The 20,415-nt window shown below is 41.6% G+C and overlaps 1 protein-coding gene across 3 annotated transcripts in view; it reads right to left on the bottom strand.

Annotated features, from left to right (window-relative positions):
• Positions 1 to 20,415, bottom strand: part of BARD1 (BRCA1 associated RING domain 1) — a 63,046-nt gene that overhangs the window by 18,319 nt on the left and 24,312 nt on the right. For all 3 annotated transcript variants that reach the window (XM_081872037.1, XM_081872039.1, XM_081872038.1), the window contains 2 exons: positions 6,606 to 6,686; positions 4,745 to 4,917 (listed from right to left, as the gene is read on the bottom strand). In XM_081872037.1, coding sequence (XP_081728163.1) covers positions 4,745 to 4,917; positions 6,606 to 6,686 — 254 coding nt within the window. The remainder of the gene's footprint in view (positions 1 to 4,744; positions 4,918 to 6,605; positions 6,687 to 20,415) is intronic.

The following is a 20,415-nucleotide window of genomic DNA, read 5'->3' as shown; positions in this document are numbered from 1 at the left end:
CAGAAAGCAGCTCCCACTGAGGACAGATTAGGCCAGACAGACAAGGCCAAAAAGGAACAATTCTGTGATTCTATATACTTTCACCTGCAGGGGTGCTGCAGCATCCACAGATGCTCCCAGCCTCGGATTAGTGTTTCTCAAACTTGGGTCCCCAGATGCTGTTGGATTATAGTTCCAATCATCCCTGACCACTGATCCTGCTAGCTAGGGATGATGGGAGTTGTGGTCCAACAACAGTTTGAGAAACACTTGTCTAAGTAGACATTTTGATCCAGACACTTACCAAGTAAACACCACCCATTTTGCGTTTTATTTTATTTCTCCCACCTTGGAACCCAAGGCAGCATACAGAGCGGCCAGCCATCCAGGTACTGACCAGACCCACATCTGCTTAGCTTCAGCAAGGTAGCAGCCTCATGTGCCTTCAGATCATACTCTGAATCACTATGGACCCTACAAGCAGAATTATGCCATGCTCCCAGATTACAGGCAGGCTATGGTGCTCAAGCAGTTGAAGGTATATTCGTCAGATTTATTTAAATCGTGCAAAATATTTTGTAAAAAATAATAAGAGAAGAATTAAGGAAATCAGTGTGGTGCCGTGGTCAAGGTGCTGAGGTCCAGGTTCAAATCCCCAGTCACTCACTGGGTGACTTCGGGCCAGTCACACACACTTACCATACCTCACATAATTGTCATGGCAGGGGAGCAGGAGCAGGCAAACATTAAAGCCATGCTTTAATATTTATATTGATATTTATTTAAGTATAATATGCAGTGTTGATCATAATCAGAGCAGACCTGTTTAAATCAATGGAATGAAGTCTGCTTCAACTTGGAAATCATTCTAAAACATTTATTATCAACAACTGTGTCCTATAAGACTACAGAATTGATGCAAACTCAGTAAGACTACAGACTCAGTAATCTATGTACGATGAAAAGGACACAAGGCCAACAAGGAAGATTGCATTGCCTAGATGGTAGGATATTGTTAGCTTTACTGAATGTGTATTCGGTAAAGAATGAGGTGTTCAATTCAACCCTCAGTTTAACAATTAAGGATAATTTTATGTAATTACATGAGGAATTAGGCACAAAGTGAACTTACTACGTGAAATATCTTGTATATATTTCCTAATAAAAACCTAGCATTGGCCAATGCTAAAGGTAGCCCCTTAAGCTAGGAGAATCTCTGGTGTTCGATTTTTGTATTGCAGTTCAGAGCCGCATTTTTAAAATAGCATTGTGAGTGAGAAGTCAACAAAACTGCCATGGAAGGCATGTATTCCCTGTGACTGAAGGTAAAATATGAATATTATTAACTAGCAGCAACTTTAAGAACTATGAATAAAACATTTGTTGGACAAATTCATTGATTTTGTTACGTCAGAAAGAACCCAACCAGCCACCCCGCTTTGAAGCACAGCAATTTATAGGTAGGGATCTATGAATGATCATTCAGATGACAAAATGATCTCACAACACTAAGGTTAGGGGCAGACTGAACAGAGTTGAACCGGGCCACCATTTTATTTTCCAGTTTTCATGGGATTTCACTGGCTGGATTTAAACGGACTCACACCACATATGAACCACTTTGCAGAAAATACATCCCCATTCCACACAGTAGTAACTCAGTAACAGCTATGCCACAAGCAGATAAAAGTCCATGGCCATAAGGGGATAGAAACTGTGGCCAAATGATATATGGAATTGCAAGGTACAGTCAAGTGAAAAAGACAAGTAAGGATTGTCAAAAAGTTTCCAAGCAAAGGGAAGAGGTTCCTTCTTCAGATTTGTTGTTAAAAGCACTATTCTGGTCCTAAACAAATGCTTGACTGTGTTCAAATTCAAACTTGCATTGGATGGAACCCATTATTCTATGCAGAAAAAAGGGAACAAGACAGCTTTTACCATTGTTAAACTTATTGTGCATGGGGAAAAACTGGCAAGACAGTCCATCTGAGTGAAAGCCTTATGAGCAACTGAAATTGCAAATGCAGAGAGCTAATTTTTCACGTCACTTGGCTGGCTGTGAAGCAAGACAGACAGGAAATTCAAGGGAGCAAACACATAAAAAAAAATCCAGTTATAAAATATGAATTAGCTATGTGCAGGAGATTAACTTTAAAAAAATTAACTAGGCCAACAGGGCAATTAATAGGTCCACTGGTCCATATAATATTTTCTATTTGTAGCTTCACATCTCTGCTAAATGGAGAAAAGGTTAAAAAACTAGGAAAGCAGTTACTAAAACTTGACAATTTCCAGAGAAACATACATTACAGTGGATGCTCGGGTTGCGAATGTGATCCGTGCGGGATGCACGTTCGCAACCCGCAGCATTCGCAACCCACAGCACTGCTTCTGCGCATGCGCGACTACCGAAAACCATAAGTAACTTGTTCTGGTACTTCCGGGTTTCGGCGCGTCTGTAACCCCCCAAAAAACGCAGCCTGAAGTGTCTGTAACCCGAGGTAGGACTGTATCTGCCTTCTGACATTTTCTTACAGAATCAGATTTTTTTGGGTGGGGGGTGGGGGTGGGGAATTAATCTTTGCTCTCTTCATTTAAGTTCCCGAATAGACATTTTGGTTTTCCTCATGGAAAACAAGATGCACGTGCTTAAAGCCTATATAAGCAAGTTATTATACTGGTTGGGATCCCGAGAGCTACTTTAGGCATATCAAAGAGTTTAGACATACCTAGCACACTTTTTTTTATTACCTTACTTTGACCAAATCACAATCTGCTTCCCTCGGTTTCAGGCTAATGGCACCAAGGGTTGCTGTTCCAAGGGGTGCAAAATGAAAGTGGTCTTGTACTCAGAGAACTCGTTTTTTACCTCTCAACCTACGTACTTTCTATGTCGCTACTGTAATGTTGCAATTCCTATCATTTGTGTTAAAATTATTTTAAGACCTAAAATTGTATTTCAAATACATATCTATGTGCACGCATAAACACACCCACACCCACAAACACACAGCCTTCTATCAGTAAATCCCAAACCAATAAATACATACTAACTTCTAAAGGTCTTAGGGCCAGTTTCAGAAGTAGTACAGGTGACTTCAACTATTTGGGAAACTAGCCACCAAGCATGCTAGTTTAACATTTTTATATAATTATACCATTTTAATATATGTATTTTAGTATTTTACATTGTTTTAACTCTACAATTAATAGTATACTTAACGTATTATATTGTGTTTTATGTGCTCTGTTTTCTTCCTATCTTCTCTACTAGTTATTGGCCAAAATAAATATATATATGCTCTTTATCACTTACATATGGCATTTAGAAGGCATTGCCAAACAGTTATTTCCTGACCACTAATAAGAAATTAGGTCTTGGGGGGGGGCTATCAAATGCAGGCTAGTCATTGACACCAAGAGGTGACCACAAAGAGAAGTCACTTCAAAACCTGCTTTTGAAACATTTCTCAGACACAGTGTTCACCACAATCAGAAATGAAAAAGCATACAGAAGTACTAAGAATTTATATAAACACACTAGAAAAACACAAACACATTTTTAAAAGGCACCTGAAGGCCCGATGTTCTTAAAATAGCTAGATTGCTCTTTGAAGAGCCTGGCTCTCGTGGTGCAGGCACTTGCAAATGCAGGGAGCCTGATGACAGCACAGGCAGGCTGAAGTGGCATATTGTACCTTAGCAGGGACAGGTAAGAAGCAATATTAAGGTGCAAGACATTTGGGGCTTTCTAAGTTTAAGGAAGAGAAACGAAACAGAACCACCCCATCAGATCTTTCATCTCTCTTTGAAGAAAGGGAGTTTGCTTTCCCTCCTCATCTCTCCCCATACCTTTTCTTCCTGTGTTATGTCTTTCAGATTGCAGGTCTGAGGAGAGCAGGGATTGTCTTATTTCTGACCTCTGTAAGTCACTCCAGGAGCCTTTTTTTCTCCAGGTGAAGAGTGGGATAAAAATGCTCTAAGCAAAACTAATAACATGACATAAAGGTCCCTGGGAAGCTTCCAGCAAGTCAACTTCCTGTCAGGTTTTTCTTCCCTGAAGGGGTAAGCCTGTGACTTGGCTATACACTTTCAGACTACAGCTGAGTGTCCACATGATGAGATGTCCCTCAATACAAATTCCCATCACACAGAAAATGAGGGGAGGAATTCAGCTTGCCAGATGGAACAATCCCCTCTCACCTCCCCCTGTGCGCTGTTCCGGGGTTCTCTTGGCACACACCCCTGAACGAATTTCAGATGGCATGGGAGGAGGAGAGCCCTGTTGTGTTAGTGGAAGTCCTTGCACTTGCTGCTACTAGGATTTGTTAGCTGAATCTCACCCATGATGTCTGGGTCACATAAGGATCTGGTGACTTCTGTTTCAGTGTATCTGAAGAAGTGTGCATGCACATGAAAGCTTATACCCAGAACAAATTTAGTTGGTCTCTAAGGTGCTACTGGACAATTTTTTAATTTTCCCCCGATTGCGTCAGACCAACATGACCACCTACCTGAATCTGAGGTGGGGATGACGGCATTGTTCTAAGCCTAGTTTTCTCCCTGGTTTACTATGTATAGGATTTTTTTTAATTAGAGGGGAAAACATTCTACCTGCAGGATGAAGCAGTGCACTTCAGTCATGTTTACCACTTCAGAATAAAGGTGGTAGGTTCCCCAAGACTCCTGAAGACCAGGATCTAATGGTATGCCTCCAGTCATTCATTTGAAAATACAGAGATGAATCCATTTCTCATGTACTCACACTACATTTCGAGAAGCTCCATGCAGAAGCAGCAGTTCAACAATACTTGTATGTCCATTCTTGACCGCATCGTGAAGCGGCAAATCATTTTGATACCCAGCCGCATTCAAAAGTGCCCCATGTTGTAGCAACAGCTCCACGACCTCCTTATGTCCATGATTACAAGCTTCATGCTAAGTGTTGAATTGGATAAGAGGAAAACACAGAAGAAAGCATTAAGAACCTGCATTATTAAAAAGTGAGTCTTGATCTCCATGACAATGCATGAGAATTGCTCAAAGGAATTTTTTAAAAAATCACTACATTTACTCTCAAAGAAGCTTACAACAATTAAAGGTCATCGATTTTAGGAATCTTTGTTACATAAATGATGGGAATGGTATGTGAACGAGCTCAGTCTGGCAGTAAAAATGAAGTCATTTTAATACAACATCCATCATAAATGGATTTTTACAGCTAGCAATGATGAACACAGACTACTTCTAAACTCAATTTCCCTTGAGTTTGAAAATGCAATACAAAAGTATATCAGCTGTCACAGACATTGGCCTCGTTTGGATGTTAATGATAAACCATGGCTTCTTGTTATGAGAAATGAGCTGCAGTGACCTTCAGACTCGCCTGTTCTCTACTTCCTTCTTCCTCTGGCATGGCTAGGAGGAGGAGGAGGAGGAGGAGGAGGAGGAGGTTTGGAAGCTTGCCCTTCCACACTTAAGTGTTACATCTGAATCAAGACAACTGCAGCTAGTCTTAACTATGATTAGGTTAAATTAGCCAACCTCAAACCCACGAGACCAGATTGTTTTAACTAGCCACAATTACGATTAATGACAACTTAACTTTAAACTGTGGTTAACTGACATTGGAAATTAAAAGCTTATGAACTCCTCTCTAACTGGGAAGCACAGAAATCCAACGGCTCATGTACATAATAAACCACTGGATATAATCATATCCAAACTGGCCTATTCCCTGTCCTTGATGACTGAGTGTATTTACAGCAACCAGCCATATCTGCAAGAATTCTGAGAATCTCCTTTTAAAATTGTTTCCAGTACAAGGAAAATCTGAAAACATAACAACAGCATGTGTTGTTAACGAAAACCATCAGTGCATCCTTTGTAGATACTGTACTCAACACTGTGTTTCCTAGGACCAAGTACTTTTTACTTAAGCTCTCCCTTTGATTCCAACATAATGCCTTTCAGCTGTTGCTGGCTTACAATTCCCATCACAACTGACCATTCATTAGGGTAGTGCAGCTGATGGGAGTACCAGATGGGCTACTCATGACTCGAAGTTCTAGAAAGCTAGTCTACTGTAATCTCTTACACCAAACACAACAAAGACTACTGTAGTAGGAAGCAGACGGTTATAAAGCCTTTAGCTTGACATGACCCTTTGCAAACTAGAGCCCACTAGCCCTGTTGGTCCATCTCATGAAGTGGACCATAGTCTGGGAAAGCTTATGGAACAACAAATTGCAGAGCAGGGAATCTCTGTATGCTAGTTTTGAAGGGGAACTAATGTGTAGCCAACACACACGAAGCCTCACATGAATGAACATCTTCTGGCTACACCAGAGATTGGTATATCCATGGGACTCTGGCTGTGAACTATGGGAACCATGCTATTCTAAAACCAATGAGCCTGCTGCCTCATATCCCAAATTGCTGATTTACTGGAGTACTGAATTAAAATCCAGCAAAGCTTCAGCATGATTTTTTCCTGGGAAATCATACCAGCCAAGGCATTGTCATTTGAAAGCCACTTTTTCCATTTGAAATGCAACAGAGAGAGAGAGAAGGAAAGTGGCGCAGAATGGAAAAGAATGAACATGTCTAGAAAACTTGATATATACCAGTGGAGTCCATCCAGCATAGTCTTTAACATTGGGATCTGCTCCACTTTTCAGTAAGTGCTTAACAGCAGAAAGATCACCCTAGAGGAGAGGAGAGAGGGAAACATTTAATTTCTCAAGGAAATGCAACACAAAAAACACCTGTCAGGAAGGAAATCAAAACTCCAGCCCCCCCCCCCCCACCAAATCAGTTAATATGAAAAGTTGAGAATTACTTATAACTGTCTCCTTATGACCGCATTTGTAAACTGTTACAGTATCTTCTTTTTTGTACCTCTTAGTATTAACATTTCCCCTCTACACTCAGTGAAAGGTGTCTTTATTTGCAAAAATAATTAGATGGAGAAAGGACACAAGCTTTCAGGTTACAAAGAACACTGCAACGAATACTAGAAAGAGCCAGATCTCCACTGTTTAGAGAGGAAAGATGGGTACCTAGACTCACTATAGAACACAGGTGGCAAACCTTTCTCTGCAAGGGCTGAATTACACTGAGGGTGATCTGTCAGGTGCTGCATGCAAGTAGGCATCTTGTTCTGCAACCGTCCCCCTCTTTCTGTCACCCCTTTAGCTCCTAGTGGACAGATTCCTTTTGCTACAAGTTTGAACTACCTGCAGAGAGGGCTTTTGAAATCAGTCCAAGAGCCACATATGAATGGACTATTGGTTCCCTCTGATGTAAAACAGGGTTAGCAACACTGCAGCACAAGCATAATGTGTGGGAATGCTGATTGTGATGCTGCATGGAGCCACACACCTGGCCTATATAATCTCCAGTGTGCACTCCTGCCTGAGACGCCTGACAGCGAAGCCCCCAAAGGCACTGGGGCGAAGGACTGCTTACGCATCACAGGGCTCACTGGAGTGGCACCATCCCACACTTCCAAGCTTAGGGTTCACTTGCCCCAAAAGACTGGCACCTGCAATTCTCACCCTTGCCCCACACTTGGGAATGGAAACTCACATGAAGTGAAGCTTATTTGAATGAGAAGGATCTTATTTTTTATAATTAAAAAAAATGAACAAAATAATTAACTGGGAAGGACAGTCTACATTATTATTGTTTGGGTTCCAAGTTAGAGGCATGTATTGCTCGTTTTGCCAACCTGATGCTCCCCTAATGTTTTGGACTACCCACCTCAACTGATGGGTTGAATCAACATTCATCCACACTGTACAAATCACCCCAGTGTCACTTCTGGCAGTTCCAATAATTCAGAACTCTAACTGGGCAGGTTAGCATAGATGTATTCTTCACCAAGTTAAAATCAACTGTCGTTTCACTGTTTGTCATAAAATAATGTGTCTTTCATCAAAGTACCCCCCCCACAACCAATAAAACCCTACCCAATCCAGAATACCCACAGAAGTGTTTGCACACATTAAGCAATGAGCCAGATTGCACGATTAAAAATATAGGCAGAGGAAACAAGATAGTTTCTGCTTAATATTTCAGTGACTATCCATAGTGAGATGGCAGCACTGCTTATCTTACTGGCAGTTATTTTAACCAAATAATTTCATTTCCATCCTACGATAATGGAACAAAATATTCTCATGATAAACTGAAGCATGGAGTGGGGAACCAAAAAGCAGGATAACCGTTACATTTTCAAATAATGACTATGCTTATTACCTACAAACACTTTTGCATTCTGCTGCAGAAGGCACCTAGCCTCTCTCTCAATGACTTCTACATATAACCTACGATAGGAAGAATTAAGTAGCACCTGCACCAATCAATCAAATCAGTGAAAACAAAGATGGCATCTATGTTTAATTTTTAAAAATGGTGGTGGTAATTCTAAAAGGTTTAAAATGACCCTCAGGCATGAACTCCCTACTTGACGCCTCTCAGATTCAGCTCCCCTCACTTGTCTGCAATAAGGAGCCATTAACCTTCTTCTTCCTCCCTTTTTCCTTTTGTATCACTCTAAGCCTCTTTTATCTTTTAATGTCTGTACAGCACTTAGAAAAGCTTGGGCATTTTATGAGCAAATAAAAATAAGAGCAGCAGCAACTTACCATACATGATTATTAAACATATTACTCCAACAAATTTGTTGGGAATTGTCTTTTCATCTTCTGGGTTGATTTTATTTTGTGTTTTGGCCTTGTTGCCTTTTGTTATGCTCATTTGTTGATTTTAAACTGTTTGTGTTGTGTGGATTTATTTTATTTTATTTTTTAAAAAACCTTCAAACTGTTGTCTACTGCTCTTTCCCCTTTGGCGAAAGGTAGTTAAAAGTATTTTCATACAGTGCTTTTTCTGTGGCTACGCATACTCCTAAACATTTTGTGAATCTTTGTACTTTTGTCCATTTATTGTATTTATTTTTCCCGATTTGAACTATAAAATGCTGATTTTCTTGAGTCAAAGTGAGAGTACCCCTAAACATTTTTTAGAAAAAAAGCACCGTATATATATACACACACAAACATATATATAATATTCAAATACTATAAATGTGATGGGAAATGAATGTAGCAGAAAAGCAAAACAACAACAACAACAACCCAAAACTGATGGGGAAAGTCCAGGGGAGATCCTTGATACCCTTTTTGTAGAGAAATATACTGGTTGCATGACCTGTTTTCTGCTCCTGTAGATGATGGATACAAGCCCATGTCCTATCTCCATTTCAAATAAAATAGTGAGAGTTAAAATACTCTGTTTTTAATGTGCTATTAATGAATTAAACTATTCAAATATTAAACAAAAGCTATTAAGCACAAATAGGATTTATTTTAATCAAGGGTGTCTCAAAACCCATGTTAACAGCAAATACTACAACCACAATTAAGAGAACTAAATTCCAAATGAGTTGCATCAAGTTGCTACACCAAGAAACAGGCTATTGTGCCAAAATCCACATTACAGCAATTCCTTTATTGGGCTAATCAAAATATCACAAAATAATGTGCAAGCTTTTGAGTTCTCTAGAACCCTTCAGTAGGCTTTATGGTAAGCAGACTAATTTGGTGCTAAAATTTTTGTTTTGCTGATGTTGAAGCCAGAAAGCTGAAGACTGCATTTGGTCACAGTCTTAAGATGGTATGCCAGAAGCGTAGCAAACGTTCAAAGTGATGTTCATATAGATGCTATGTTGCACCAAGGCCTGCTAGAACAAGAAGCATAACAGTGGCCAATCATCCATCTCTGGAAACACAAGGTCTGTCTCCATTCTTAGGCAAAATACATAAATTACTTAGTAGGCAGAATACAAGAAACAAGAGAAACAAAGCTTGGGGCACCTTAAACTAACAGATTTGTGGCATCAGCTTTTCATTGACTAGTCATCAGATATATTAAAAGTATAATCAGTTGTCATATATGTACAATACAAGTTAGGGCTGGGGAGATGCTAACTGTGGGGTCAAAGGTCAAGAAACACAAAGGTGCTGTCTGCAACATCTATGCAAAGCTAATTTACAGTTTGAGGCAACTGAGAGACACAAGATCTTTCTCCCGCTACTGTTGTTGGCATCCATCCCTCTTGAGAGACAGTGGAGTGCACCTCTGGGGGTGAAGTCAAACGACTGTATTAGCAGCACCAAACTGACCTCCCTGGGGTGCAAGCCTGGCCAGTGTGTATGGAGGTCCTGGGCTGCCCAGACAACAGGACTTAGGATCAGAGTTTTCCTTCTCCTAAGCTGTTCCTGAGGTGTGGCCACTGTTCCATGCTGACAGATTCTAGGAGCCAAAGGTGAGAGCTGAATGCAAGGTAGGGACCAAAGGTGGACAGACTACTCCAGAAGGAGCATGGCATACCTTAGTCCAGAGGTACTAGCCCTCCCCTATCACCCTATACACCCCTCTCTCCCACTAGGGGTGTTAAAATTAACATGCTACTGCCTTGCAAGAATTGTTATTGCCAAATATTATCATCTGGTCATTATTCTCATCATGCATACATTTGAATGCACAGATAGCCAGGGTGGCTATCTAAAGAACTTTTAACTGAGTTAAGATTAAAAAAGGATGTGTACAAAAAATGGAAAAGGGGGGAAACCACCAAAGAGGAATTCAAACAAATAGCCAGCACGTGTAGACACAAAGTCAGAAAAGCTAAAGCACAGAATGAACTCAGGCTTGCTAGAGAGGTTAAAAGCAACAAAAAAGGCTTTTATGGGTATGTTCGTAGCAAAAGGAAGAACAAAGAAACAGTGGGGTCACTCAGAGGAGAAGATGGTGAAATGCAAACAGGGGATACAGAAAGGGCTGAACTCCTCAATGCCTTCTTTGCCTCAGTCTTCTCCGATAAAGAAAACAATGCCCGACCTGAAGAATTTGGAGCAAATGATTCAGCAGAGGAAACACAGCCCAGAATAACTAAGGAGATAGTACAAGAATACTTGGCTAGTTTAGATGTATTCAAGTCTCCAGGGCCAGATGAACTGCATCCAAGAGTATTAAAAGAACTGGCAGATGTGATCTCAGAACCACTGGCACTCATCTTTGAGAATTCCTGGAGAACAGGCGAAGTCCCGGCAGACTGGAGGAGGGCAAATGTTGTCCCTATTTTCAAAAAGGGGAAAAGAGAGGACCCAAATAATTACCGCCCAGTCAGTCTGACATCAATACCAGGGAAGATTCTGGAGCAGATCATTAAGCAAACAGTCTGTGACCACCTAGAAAGGAATACTGTGATCACTAATAGTCAGCATGGATTTCTAAAAAATAAGTCATGTCAGACTAACCTGATCTCATTTTTTGACAGAATTACAAGCCTGGTAGATGAAGGGAACACAGTGGATGTAGCCTACCTTGATTTCAGCAAGGCATTTGACAAGGTGCCCCATGATATTCTTGTAAAGAAGCTGGTAAAATGCGGACTTGACTATGCTACCACTCAGTGGATTTGTAACTGGCTGACTGACCGAACCCAAAGGGTGCTCATCAATGGTTCCTCTTCATCCTGGAGAAGAGTGACTAGTGGGGTGCCACAGGGTTCTGTCTTGGGCCCGATCTTATTCAACATCTTTATCAACGACTTGGATGATGGACTCAAGGGCATCCTGATCAAATTTGCAGATGACACCAAACTGGGAGGGGTGGCTAACACCCCAGAGGACAGGATCACACTTCAAAACGACCTTGACAGATTAGAGAACTGGGCCAAAACAAACAAGATGAATTTTAACAGGGAGAAATGTAAAGTATTGCACTTGGGCAAAAAAAATGAGAGGCACAAATACAAGATGGGTGGCACCTGGCTTGAGAGCAGTACATGTGAAAAGGATCTAGGAGTCTTGGTTGACCACAAACTTGACATGAGCCAACAGTGTGACGCGGCAGCTTAAAAAGCCAATGCAATTCTGGGCTGCATCAATAGGAGTATAGCATCTAGATCAAGGGAAGTAATAGTGCCACTGTATTCTGCTCTGGTCAGGCCTCACCTGGAGTACTGTGTCCAGTTCTGGGCACCACAGTTCAAGGAGGACACTGACAAACTGGAACGGGTCCAGAGGAGGGCAACCAAAATGGTCAAAGGCCTGGAAACGATGCCTTATGAGGAACGGCTAAGGGAGCTGGGCATGTTTAGCCTGGAGAAGAGGAGGTTAAGGGGTGATATGATAGCCATGTTCAAATATATAAAAGGATGTCACATAGAGGAGGGAGAAAGGTTGTTTTCTGCTGCTCCAGAGAAGCGGACACGGAGCAATGGATCCAAACTACAAGAAAAAAGATTCCACCTAAACATTAGGAAGAACTTCCTGACAGTAAGAGCTGTTCGACAGTGGAATTTGCTGCCAAGGAGTATGGTGCAGTCTCCTTCTTTGGAGGTCTTTAAGCAGAGGCTTGACAACCATATGTCAGGAGTGCTCTGATGGTGTTTCCTGCTTGGCAGGGGGTTGGACTCGATGGCCCTTGTGGTCTCTTCCAACTCTATGATTCTATGATTCTATGATTCTATGAACTTCGCACAAAAATATCAGACATGGCCTTTTCATCCCACTTCAGGAAGTGTTTGTAATGCGGCCTGGAGAGGGCTGTGGAAGGTTCCAATGGGTTCCCTTAGGCTCAGATATGGACTGCAATGTTGATATGCACTTTGCAGATTAGTATTCAGTAATAACTTATTTTAATTTTTATATTAGGTAGATGCTGATACATTTAAATGTGCATAAATAGCAGGGTGGGTGGGTGGGTGTGATTGTGCTTGCATTATGAGTAGATCACATCTCAGAGGTTGCAACAAAAAGGAGCTTCTTTTCCAAAAATGATATGGGGAAAGAAACCACACACCTTGGGTCATCTAACCTGTACATGGTAGTTAACATTAAACAAAAGAAGCTTCGGCAAAAACCATTACTCAATCAAATCTAGATTGTCCATAATGGCAAAGTAACATAGCTGTGTGAAATTCAAGTTGAAATTAAGGGCTATTGTGGCTGTTTTGCAGAAGCAATAAGATTGCTTTACACAACACTTTGTGGCATGGTGGGGGTGGGGGGTGGAGAATGAAAGTTCTGTCTCCCAAGCAGGAGAAGCACATCTCCAGAGAAGGGGGCACATCTCCCCCTTCAGATATGACCCAGAAGCATGTCACTTAAACTCCCTCCATCTGCTGCTTTTGGAAAATGTCAGCAGCAGCCAAAGAAGTTGCAAAAGCTCTCACAGAAGCCATCCCTTTTCATTTTGTATCTTTAACAAAATACCGTATTTTTCGCTCTATAACATGCACCTGACCATAACACGCACATCGTTTTTAGAGGAGGAAAACAAGGGAAAAAACATTCTGAATGAAACAGTGGATGTATCATTTTTGGGCTTCATGCTGTGGCCACAGACATGTGATCTGATGGTGAATTTGGGGTGACCCAATGCCAAAATCCTGAGAATTCCTGTGGATCCATGCTTTGTAACCACATTTTTGCACCATTGCAGCCCCAGGCAACAGTGGGTGTGTGATTTTTTTGGTGCAGGCTGTAGCCATGGACATGCTATGTGATCTGATGGTGAATTTGGGGTGACCCAATGCAAAGATCCTGAGAATCCCTGTGGATCCATGCTTTGTAACCACATTTTTGCACCATTGCAGCCCCAGGCAACAGTGGGTGCGTGATTTTGGGGGGGCAGGCTGTAGCCATGGACATGCTATGTGATCTGATGGTGAATTTGGGGTGACCCAATGCAAAGATCCTGAGGATCCATGTGGATCCATGCTTTTTAACCACATTTTTGCACCATTGCAGCCCCAGGCAACAGTGGGTGCGTGATTTTGGGGGGGCAGGCTGTAGCCATGGACATGCTATGTGATCTGATGGTGAATTTGGGGTGACCCAATGCAAAGATCCTGAGGATCCATGTGGATCTATGCTTTGTAACCACATTTTAAGTGGGGAGCGAAGGAAAAACAAAGAAGGGACATTAGAGGGGTGTGCAGAGAAGCAGCTGGCTAAGAATGCAGGAGAGGGATTTAACGGGTTGGAGGAAAGAAAGGCAAAAGTTTCCCCCCACCCAAGCCAGCCATCTCTCTCTCTCTCTCTCTCTCTCTCCCTCCCTCCCCCCCTCTCTCTCCCTCCCCCCTCTCTCTCCCTTCCCCCCTCTCTCTCCCTTCCCCCCTCTCTCTCCCTCTCCCCCAGCAGCACCGGAGCTTGCCTGGAGGGGAGGGGCTTTCCCTGCTCTTTGTTCCGTTTCAGCAAACACAGCAACGAAACAGAGAAGGGTGGGCAGTAAGACCCTGAGGCAGAATGCAGGAAAGCAGCCACTTCCTCTTTTCAGTTTTCCCTTTTCCTTGAAGCGTCGCGATTTGATTTTTGCCTGATTTTTCGGCTCCAGGGACCACACATTCGCTCTATAACACGCACAGACATTTCCCCTTCCTTTTTAGGAGAAAAAATCTGCGTGTTATAGAGGGAAAAATACAGTACATTCAGCTTCCTTAGGATGGAATATATTATGCATGTTGAAATTCAAATCCATGAGGGAAATGTGGATCAGGCCTTCATCTGGCACATACAATGAGCTGCTTGTTAGAAATGAAAACAATTCAGGAGATCATCTGACAGTCTACTGCTAACATATTAGTCCAGCCCATTCCTGACATAGAGCCTGACACCCCTACATGTTCAACTGGCTCTCCCCTGATTCTTCTTATATATGCACTACAAAAACAAATGAACAAAATAACTAGGAGAGAAGCAACCTCCTCAAATTCCTCGTGGCTTTCAGAGACACCACAAGTAAGAATGAAGTATCAATAGGCTAGAAATGAACTGCTCTGATGCCCTCCAGATGTTTTAAATGACAACCCCAGCCATCTGTGCTAGCTGGGGTTGATGCAAGATTTTATCCAAAATATATAGAGGGCACCTGGCTGCCAAACAGTTGGTCCAGTCAGAACAGGACAGTAAGTGAGAGTTGTAATGGCTGGCCAGTTGACAGCTGGTACGTTGGGTTAGCCTCTAACCTGCAATGAAACTAAAGTTCAGAATTCAGAGGCATAAAATGGCAAACTTACAAGTTCAAACACATCATGAATTTATTTTGAGACAAAGCACAAACTCAAAAAACTCATGGCCCTGGATCATGAATTTGCTGGAACGCATACCCCACCCCTAGAGGCACCTCTTTCCCATAAATCTCCCCAATGGCTGCAGCAGAGAAGAGGTCCCTCTGCATCTTTTCCATCCGTCTTTAATGTTACAAAGGCAGCATCCCAGGCATTGCACAAAATATAGTTCCACAGTGTTCCTAAATTCCTAGCATGGAAAATAAGCTTTCTAAAGAAGCACAATGTGGTGCTGCCATTGCCGTATTCAAGAGGCCACGGAGGAATGATAGCCTGTCACCACAGCAAGATAAGCTTTGGGTGGGGAAAGAAAGCTGGAATGGGTAAGGGGCTGGAGGGGGTGGGTGCGCAGAATGGGGTAGTTTAAATATTTGCCCCCCTTCACACTCCTGATTCCAGCAGAGGCTATATTTAGAAGTGGGTCGGGGCAGTTGTTTTATGATCTTTGGGTAGGCAGCGCACCTTGTATTAAGATTCTGAATTGGTTTAACTATCCAGAACACATTTTAAAATGGTGCATGTGTCTATAGCGAGAGGAGATCTCATCCAGTTTCAATGCTCATCCTCATTAGCAGCTGTGGGGGATCACACCTGACATCTTAGTTGATGAAAAAACATCCCAGAAAGCTGTTAACCTACCCTCAAATGAAAGTAAATATTGGTGAGTGAAGTGCATAAAATTATGGGGCACAAACATCAGTAACTGGGAGCGAGAATGCTATGTTACATTTATGGGCCTTCTGCTCCTTTTATAGATACATTAAGCTGCCTGTTAGATGTTGCTTTGATTCAAAAAGGCTGAAATTGTAACTGAGAATCTTGGTTTGTCACATCGTAGCCTAAAAATGACAAGAGACACTTAAATGGTACTCAACTCTTAAATACATCACTATTGCAACAAGATATTACAGTCCTCTCTCTTCGCACATTATGAAGAAGCAGGAAAAACAAGCACAAGTGACTAAAATATTCAGTTTTCATTGCTTCTCATAACTTTTGCGAATTGACTCAGAAGATAGTTAAGGGTGTTATTTTCTCAATATTTATAGAATAAATTTGACATGTATACCACAATGAACTTTTTAAAAAAGGTGCAAGCACATAGTCAGAGTTCATAGCAAAGTGGGGGCACCATAAATATTTTATTGGAGAATGAGTTTTCTAGGTCTACAATGCATGTGTTTGTTTCTCAACACCACAATGTGGTTTGTTTTATGACCAGAGTGGACTGTATGCACATGAGTACCTAAAAATGCTGCAGTGCCTATCTGTAAAAATGCCTCTTTCTAAACATGTAAATGAACAGATGCAGCACAAATGCTGTTTGTAATAAATGCTCTAAAAATGTGTCAGTGTACATGCTTTTTTATTATTTGTTTTCTTAACTGTGACACAGATGTAGATTATGTATGCTAACCCATACACATACTTCTACTAGCAAATTAAAAATGTGGACCACAGAATGATGGAGTTGTGAAATGTGCTCCTATCTGTCAAGGGAGGGGAGGGCAGTCACATCGGTTTGGCAGGTAGAGAAAGATGCATCATGGACACATCAGCAGTATAATGGGGCCTGCTTCTATAGGGTGAAGATGGGGAGGGGGTCATTCACATCCCTTATTCCTATTGGGTGGGTAATGGGCAGGGGCATGAGAATAACTAAAGACACTGGGGAATATTAAACACGAGCCTAAACATTAGGAGGAACTTCCTGACAGTAAGAGCTGTTCGACAGTGGAATTTGCTGCCAAGGAGTGTGGTGGAGTCTCCTTCTTTGGAGGTCTTTAAGCAGAGGCTTGACAACCAAATGTCAGGAGTGCTCTGATGGTGTTTCCTGCTTGGCAGGGGGTTGGACTCAATGGCCCTTGTGGTCTCTTCCAACTCTATGATTCTATGTCACAGGGATTGCACCTACGGTGTCCGCAGCAGACTCGGAGTGACCAAGCACAATATAAGGACTCAAAACATATCGAGTGACACTCCAAACCAACTTTTCCACCATCATTGCCCCTCTTAGAGCTATACCTTAGGTAGCAGGGGCTCAAAATGTGTTCCTTCATCTCAGGGGATACATAATACCCTAAAACAAACTATCTATACACAATATCATTTGATATATAAATCTACACACAATATCATTTGAGATATAAACTTTTAACTTTTCTTTAACTTAAAGCTGTACAGCAAAGTAATATATCAAAAACTAACACCCTGCTTATCAGAAATAAACTATTAACATAATTATGGGAATGACATTTGGATAATTAAAATTGACTAAGCTTGTGACAGAGAGCTTACCCAACTATCTTTGATTATTTTCACCCCATGAAGTACAAGAGGTTGCTGTTTGTATTTAACTAATTTTATTCTACCTTTAATGAGTATGGTGGGTAATAAAAAAAAAACATGGATTCCAGTTTACTAGGCAAATGGCTACATTTGTTTCAATTTATTAATGCATTTCAGCTTCAAACTCATCTAACTCTAGGATTCTTTTTCAGAGCCAATGTGCTTTTAGGATGTTTATTATGAGTGTCAAAGTAGTAAAATGGGAAAGACCTTCCCGCAATTCCATTTTAAATTGATCTGGAACAACACAACATACTTAATTTTAAATGCCTAATGCTGTTAATACTCTCTTTTAAGAGTCCAAAATGTACAACTCATTTAACTTTCATTAAGTTTGGTGTATTAAGCCCTACAACCTAATGAAAATAATATGGATTTATCCTGATAATTAATGAAGTCCCAGAAGAAATAAGTGTAATTCTCATCCACCCTCCCACAATACTGCTTCCATTACACAGATAAATCGAGAAACACGACTGGTTAAGTAATTCAGAAAACTTTGATAGGAAAACTACTAGGAAAGAAAAATACTTTTGCTATTTGATCAATGGGGCACCTAGATTTCCTTCCATGAATATTAATCCTCAACAACCAACTCCTTTACTTCAATAGAAGGACCAGGCATATGCTTAAGTATCATGCAATTTTATTCTATGTGCAGAGTGTGTGTGTGTGTGTGTGTGTGTGTGTGTGTGTGTAGTGTGGTGGGAGAGCTTAAAATAATACCAAGATATTTCACATCTGGCAACCAAAGTGCCCCTTTGGTTTCAGATAGTACAGGAGTAGGCGAGTCTAAAAAGTCAGGAACACAAATTTCCACAGCCCTCTAGCGGCTGTGAATACATGGGAAATGATGCGTGCCCACCCAAACTGTGTCCTAACAACTACAACAATTTTATTTATACCCCACCCATCTGACTGGGTTGCCCCAGGCACTCTGGGCAGCTTCCAACACATACAGTTTCTCATTAAAGCATCTGATAGGAGGGCATTCCACAAGGAGGGCACCACTGCCCAGAAGGCCCTGTGCCTGGTTTCCTGTAACCTCACTTCTTGCAGGAGATAAATAACTATACAGTGGTACCTCTAGATACGAACGGGATCCGTTCTGGAGCCCCGTTCACATCTAGAGGTAAACATAACTAGCGACGGCGCGTCTGCGCATGTGTGCGTCGCTTTTCGCCGCTTCTGCGCATTCGCGTGACGTCATTTTGAGCGTCTGCGCATGCGCAAGCGGCAAAACCCAGAAGTAACGCGCTCCGTTACTTCCGGGTTGCCGAGGAGCGCAACTCGAACGCGCTCAACTCGAAGCATATTTAATCCGAGGTATGACTGTACAACTTTTAGAAGACATCTGAAAGCAGCCCTGTATCAGGAAGTTTTTAATGTTTGACATTTTATTATGTTTTTATACTGTATGTGTTGGAAGCCACCCAGAGTGGGTGGGGCACTACATTTGTTACTGTGGCTGATATTTCCTGCACTCGATTATATGTAACACTCAGGCCCAGAGGAGACCTGATTTTTTAATGATTTTTTTCTTTAGTGACGGTGTGAATCATGATACCAATGTACTGTGGGAGGGGCAAGATTTAGGCATCTGCTCGAGATACTAATCCTAAGTCAAGTGGGAAGGCATGCCTCCTCTGCAAGATTTCACTGTGTGGCACTAATCAGGTTACTTCAATATTGGTAAACTATAGTTAGTTCTTGCTCTCCAAAAATTTAGTTATAAACCTACTTCAAATGTCCCAAGCCTGCCATTCATTTCCAGACCTTCAAACTTTGATATAGGAATCATCTGAAGTCACGTTTCTGAAGACCCCAACTAGAAGTCTCAACATCAACAGACACACAACTAAACAAAGCAGTCCATTGAACTATTCAGAAGTGACTTTGAACCTGTGTGCGATAAGGTAGGATAGCATACGCTGTCCTTCCTTCCACACATTCAAGGTAACATCTGTACAGTCCTGGACAAAAAGACCTACATTAGACACCTTTAAGCACCAGGCAAAAATGTTTCTCTTTAACCAGGACTTTGGCTGATTGACATTCAATGCCCTTTTAAAATGGGGGCGGGGGGGACAGGTTATTGGGTTGTGTGATGGTTGTAAGGGGGTTACTTGTGCGTAAATTGCCTTCAGTTTAGTTAGTTTGTTTGCTCAATCATGTTTAGGGTTAGAGCTCGCCCTCCGTGACCTGTTAGTCACTTGCAGAATCCGTCAGTGGGCGTTTCTTGAACCTCTTCCAGCATAAAAGCTGTTTGACCCCAAGTCTCCTCCTATGTTCCCTGCGCGGAACGCGTCTGCGCAAGTGAGGGGAAGGCAGGAGCGTGCCAGCGCTCTCTCCACTAGATTCGGGTGAAGGGTCTTGGAGCCCTGTCACCAATTCCTCCATCTCCCTCTCATCTCTATTGGTGTTACGCTGAATTCCTTCCCCCCTGCTGGTCCCCTCTCCGGCATCGCTCTGGAGCCCTGCCTCCGCCTCTCGCTCTGCTCGCTCTGATGTCAGTTCCCTGACAGGTTGCTTTTGTTTTTATTAAGTATTTTGCATTTTTATATTGTGATTTTATGTTGTAACTACCCTGAGACCTGTGGGTATAGGGCAGAATACAATTTTTAAATAATAATAATAATAATAATAATAATAATAATAATAATAATAATAATCTACTTTTATAAATAAATAACTTAGAAATATGAAGAGATGCACTGAAGGGCAGAGAAGCTCAACCGAGTTTTGTTAGATTTAATAAAACTAATTTGCCACCTAGTTCCATGTGAATTCTCACCCCCACCCCAAAAAAGCTGAATACTGGAATAATAACCTAACTGCTTTATCTCACTCCTACCAGAACTACTTGCTTCCTTAAAATATACAAACTTATTGTGAATCTGAAAAGGAAAGGGACTCTCATTAGGAGAAAACTGCTAAGCTAA

This window comes from Podarcis erhardii (assembly GCF_964252035.2).
Source record: "Podarcis erhardii genome assembly, chromosome: 1".
NCBI lineage: Eukaryota > Metazoa > Chordata > Lepidosauria > Squamata > Lacertidae > Podarcis > Podarcis erhardii.
The sequence above is the reverse complement of the archived record's forward strand: the minus strand, read 5'-3'. Positions and strand labels throughout refer to the sequence as shown.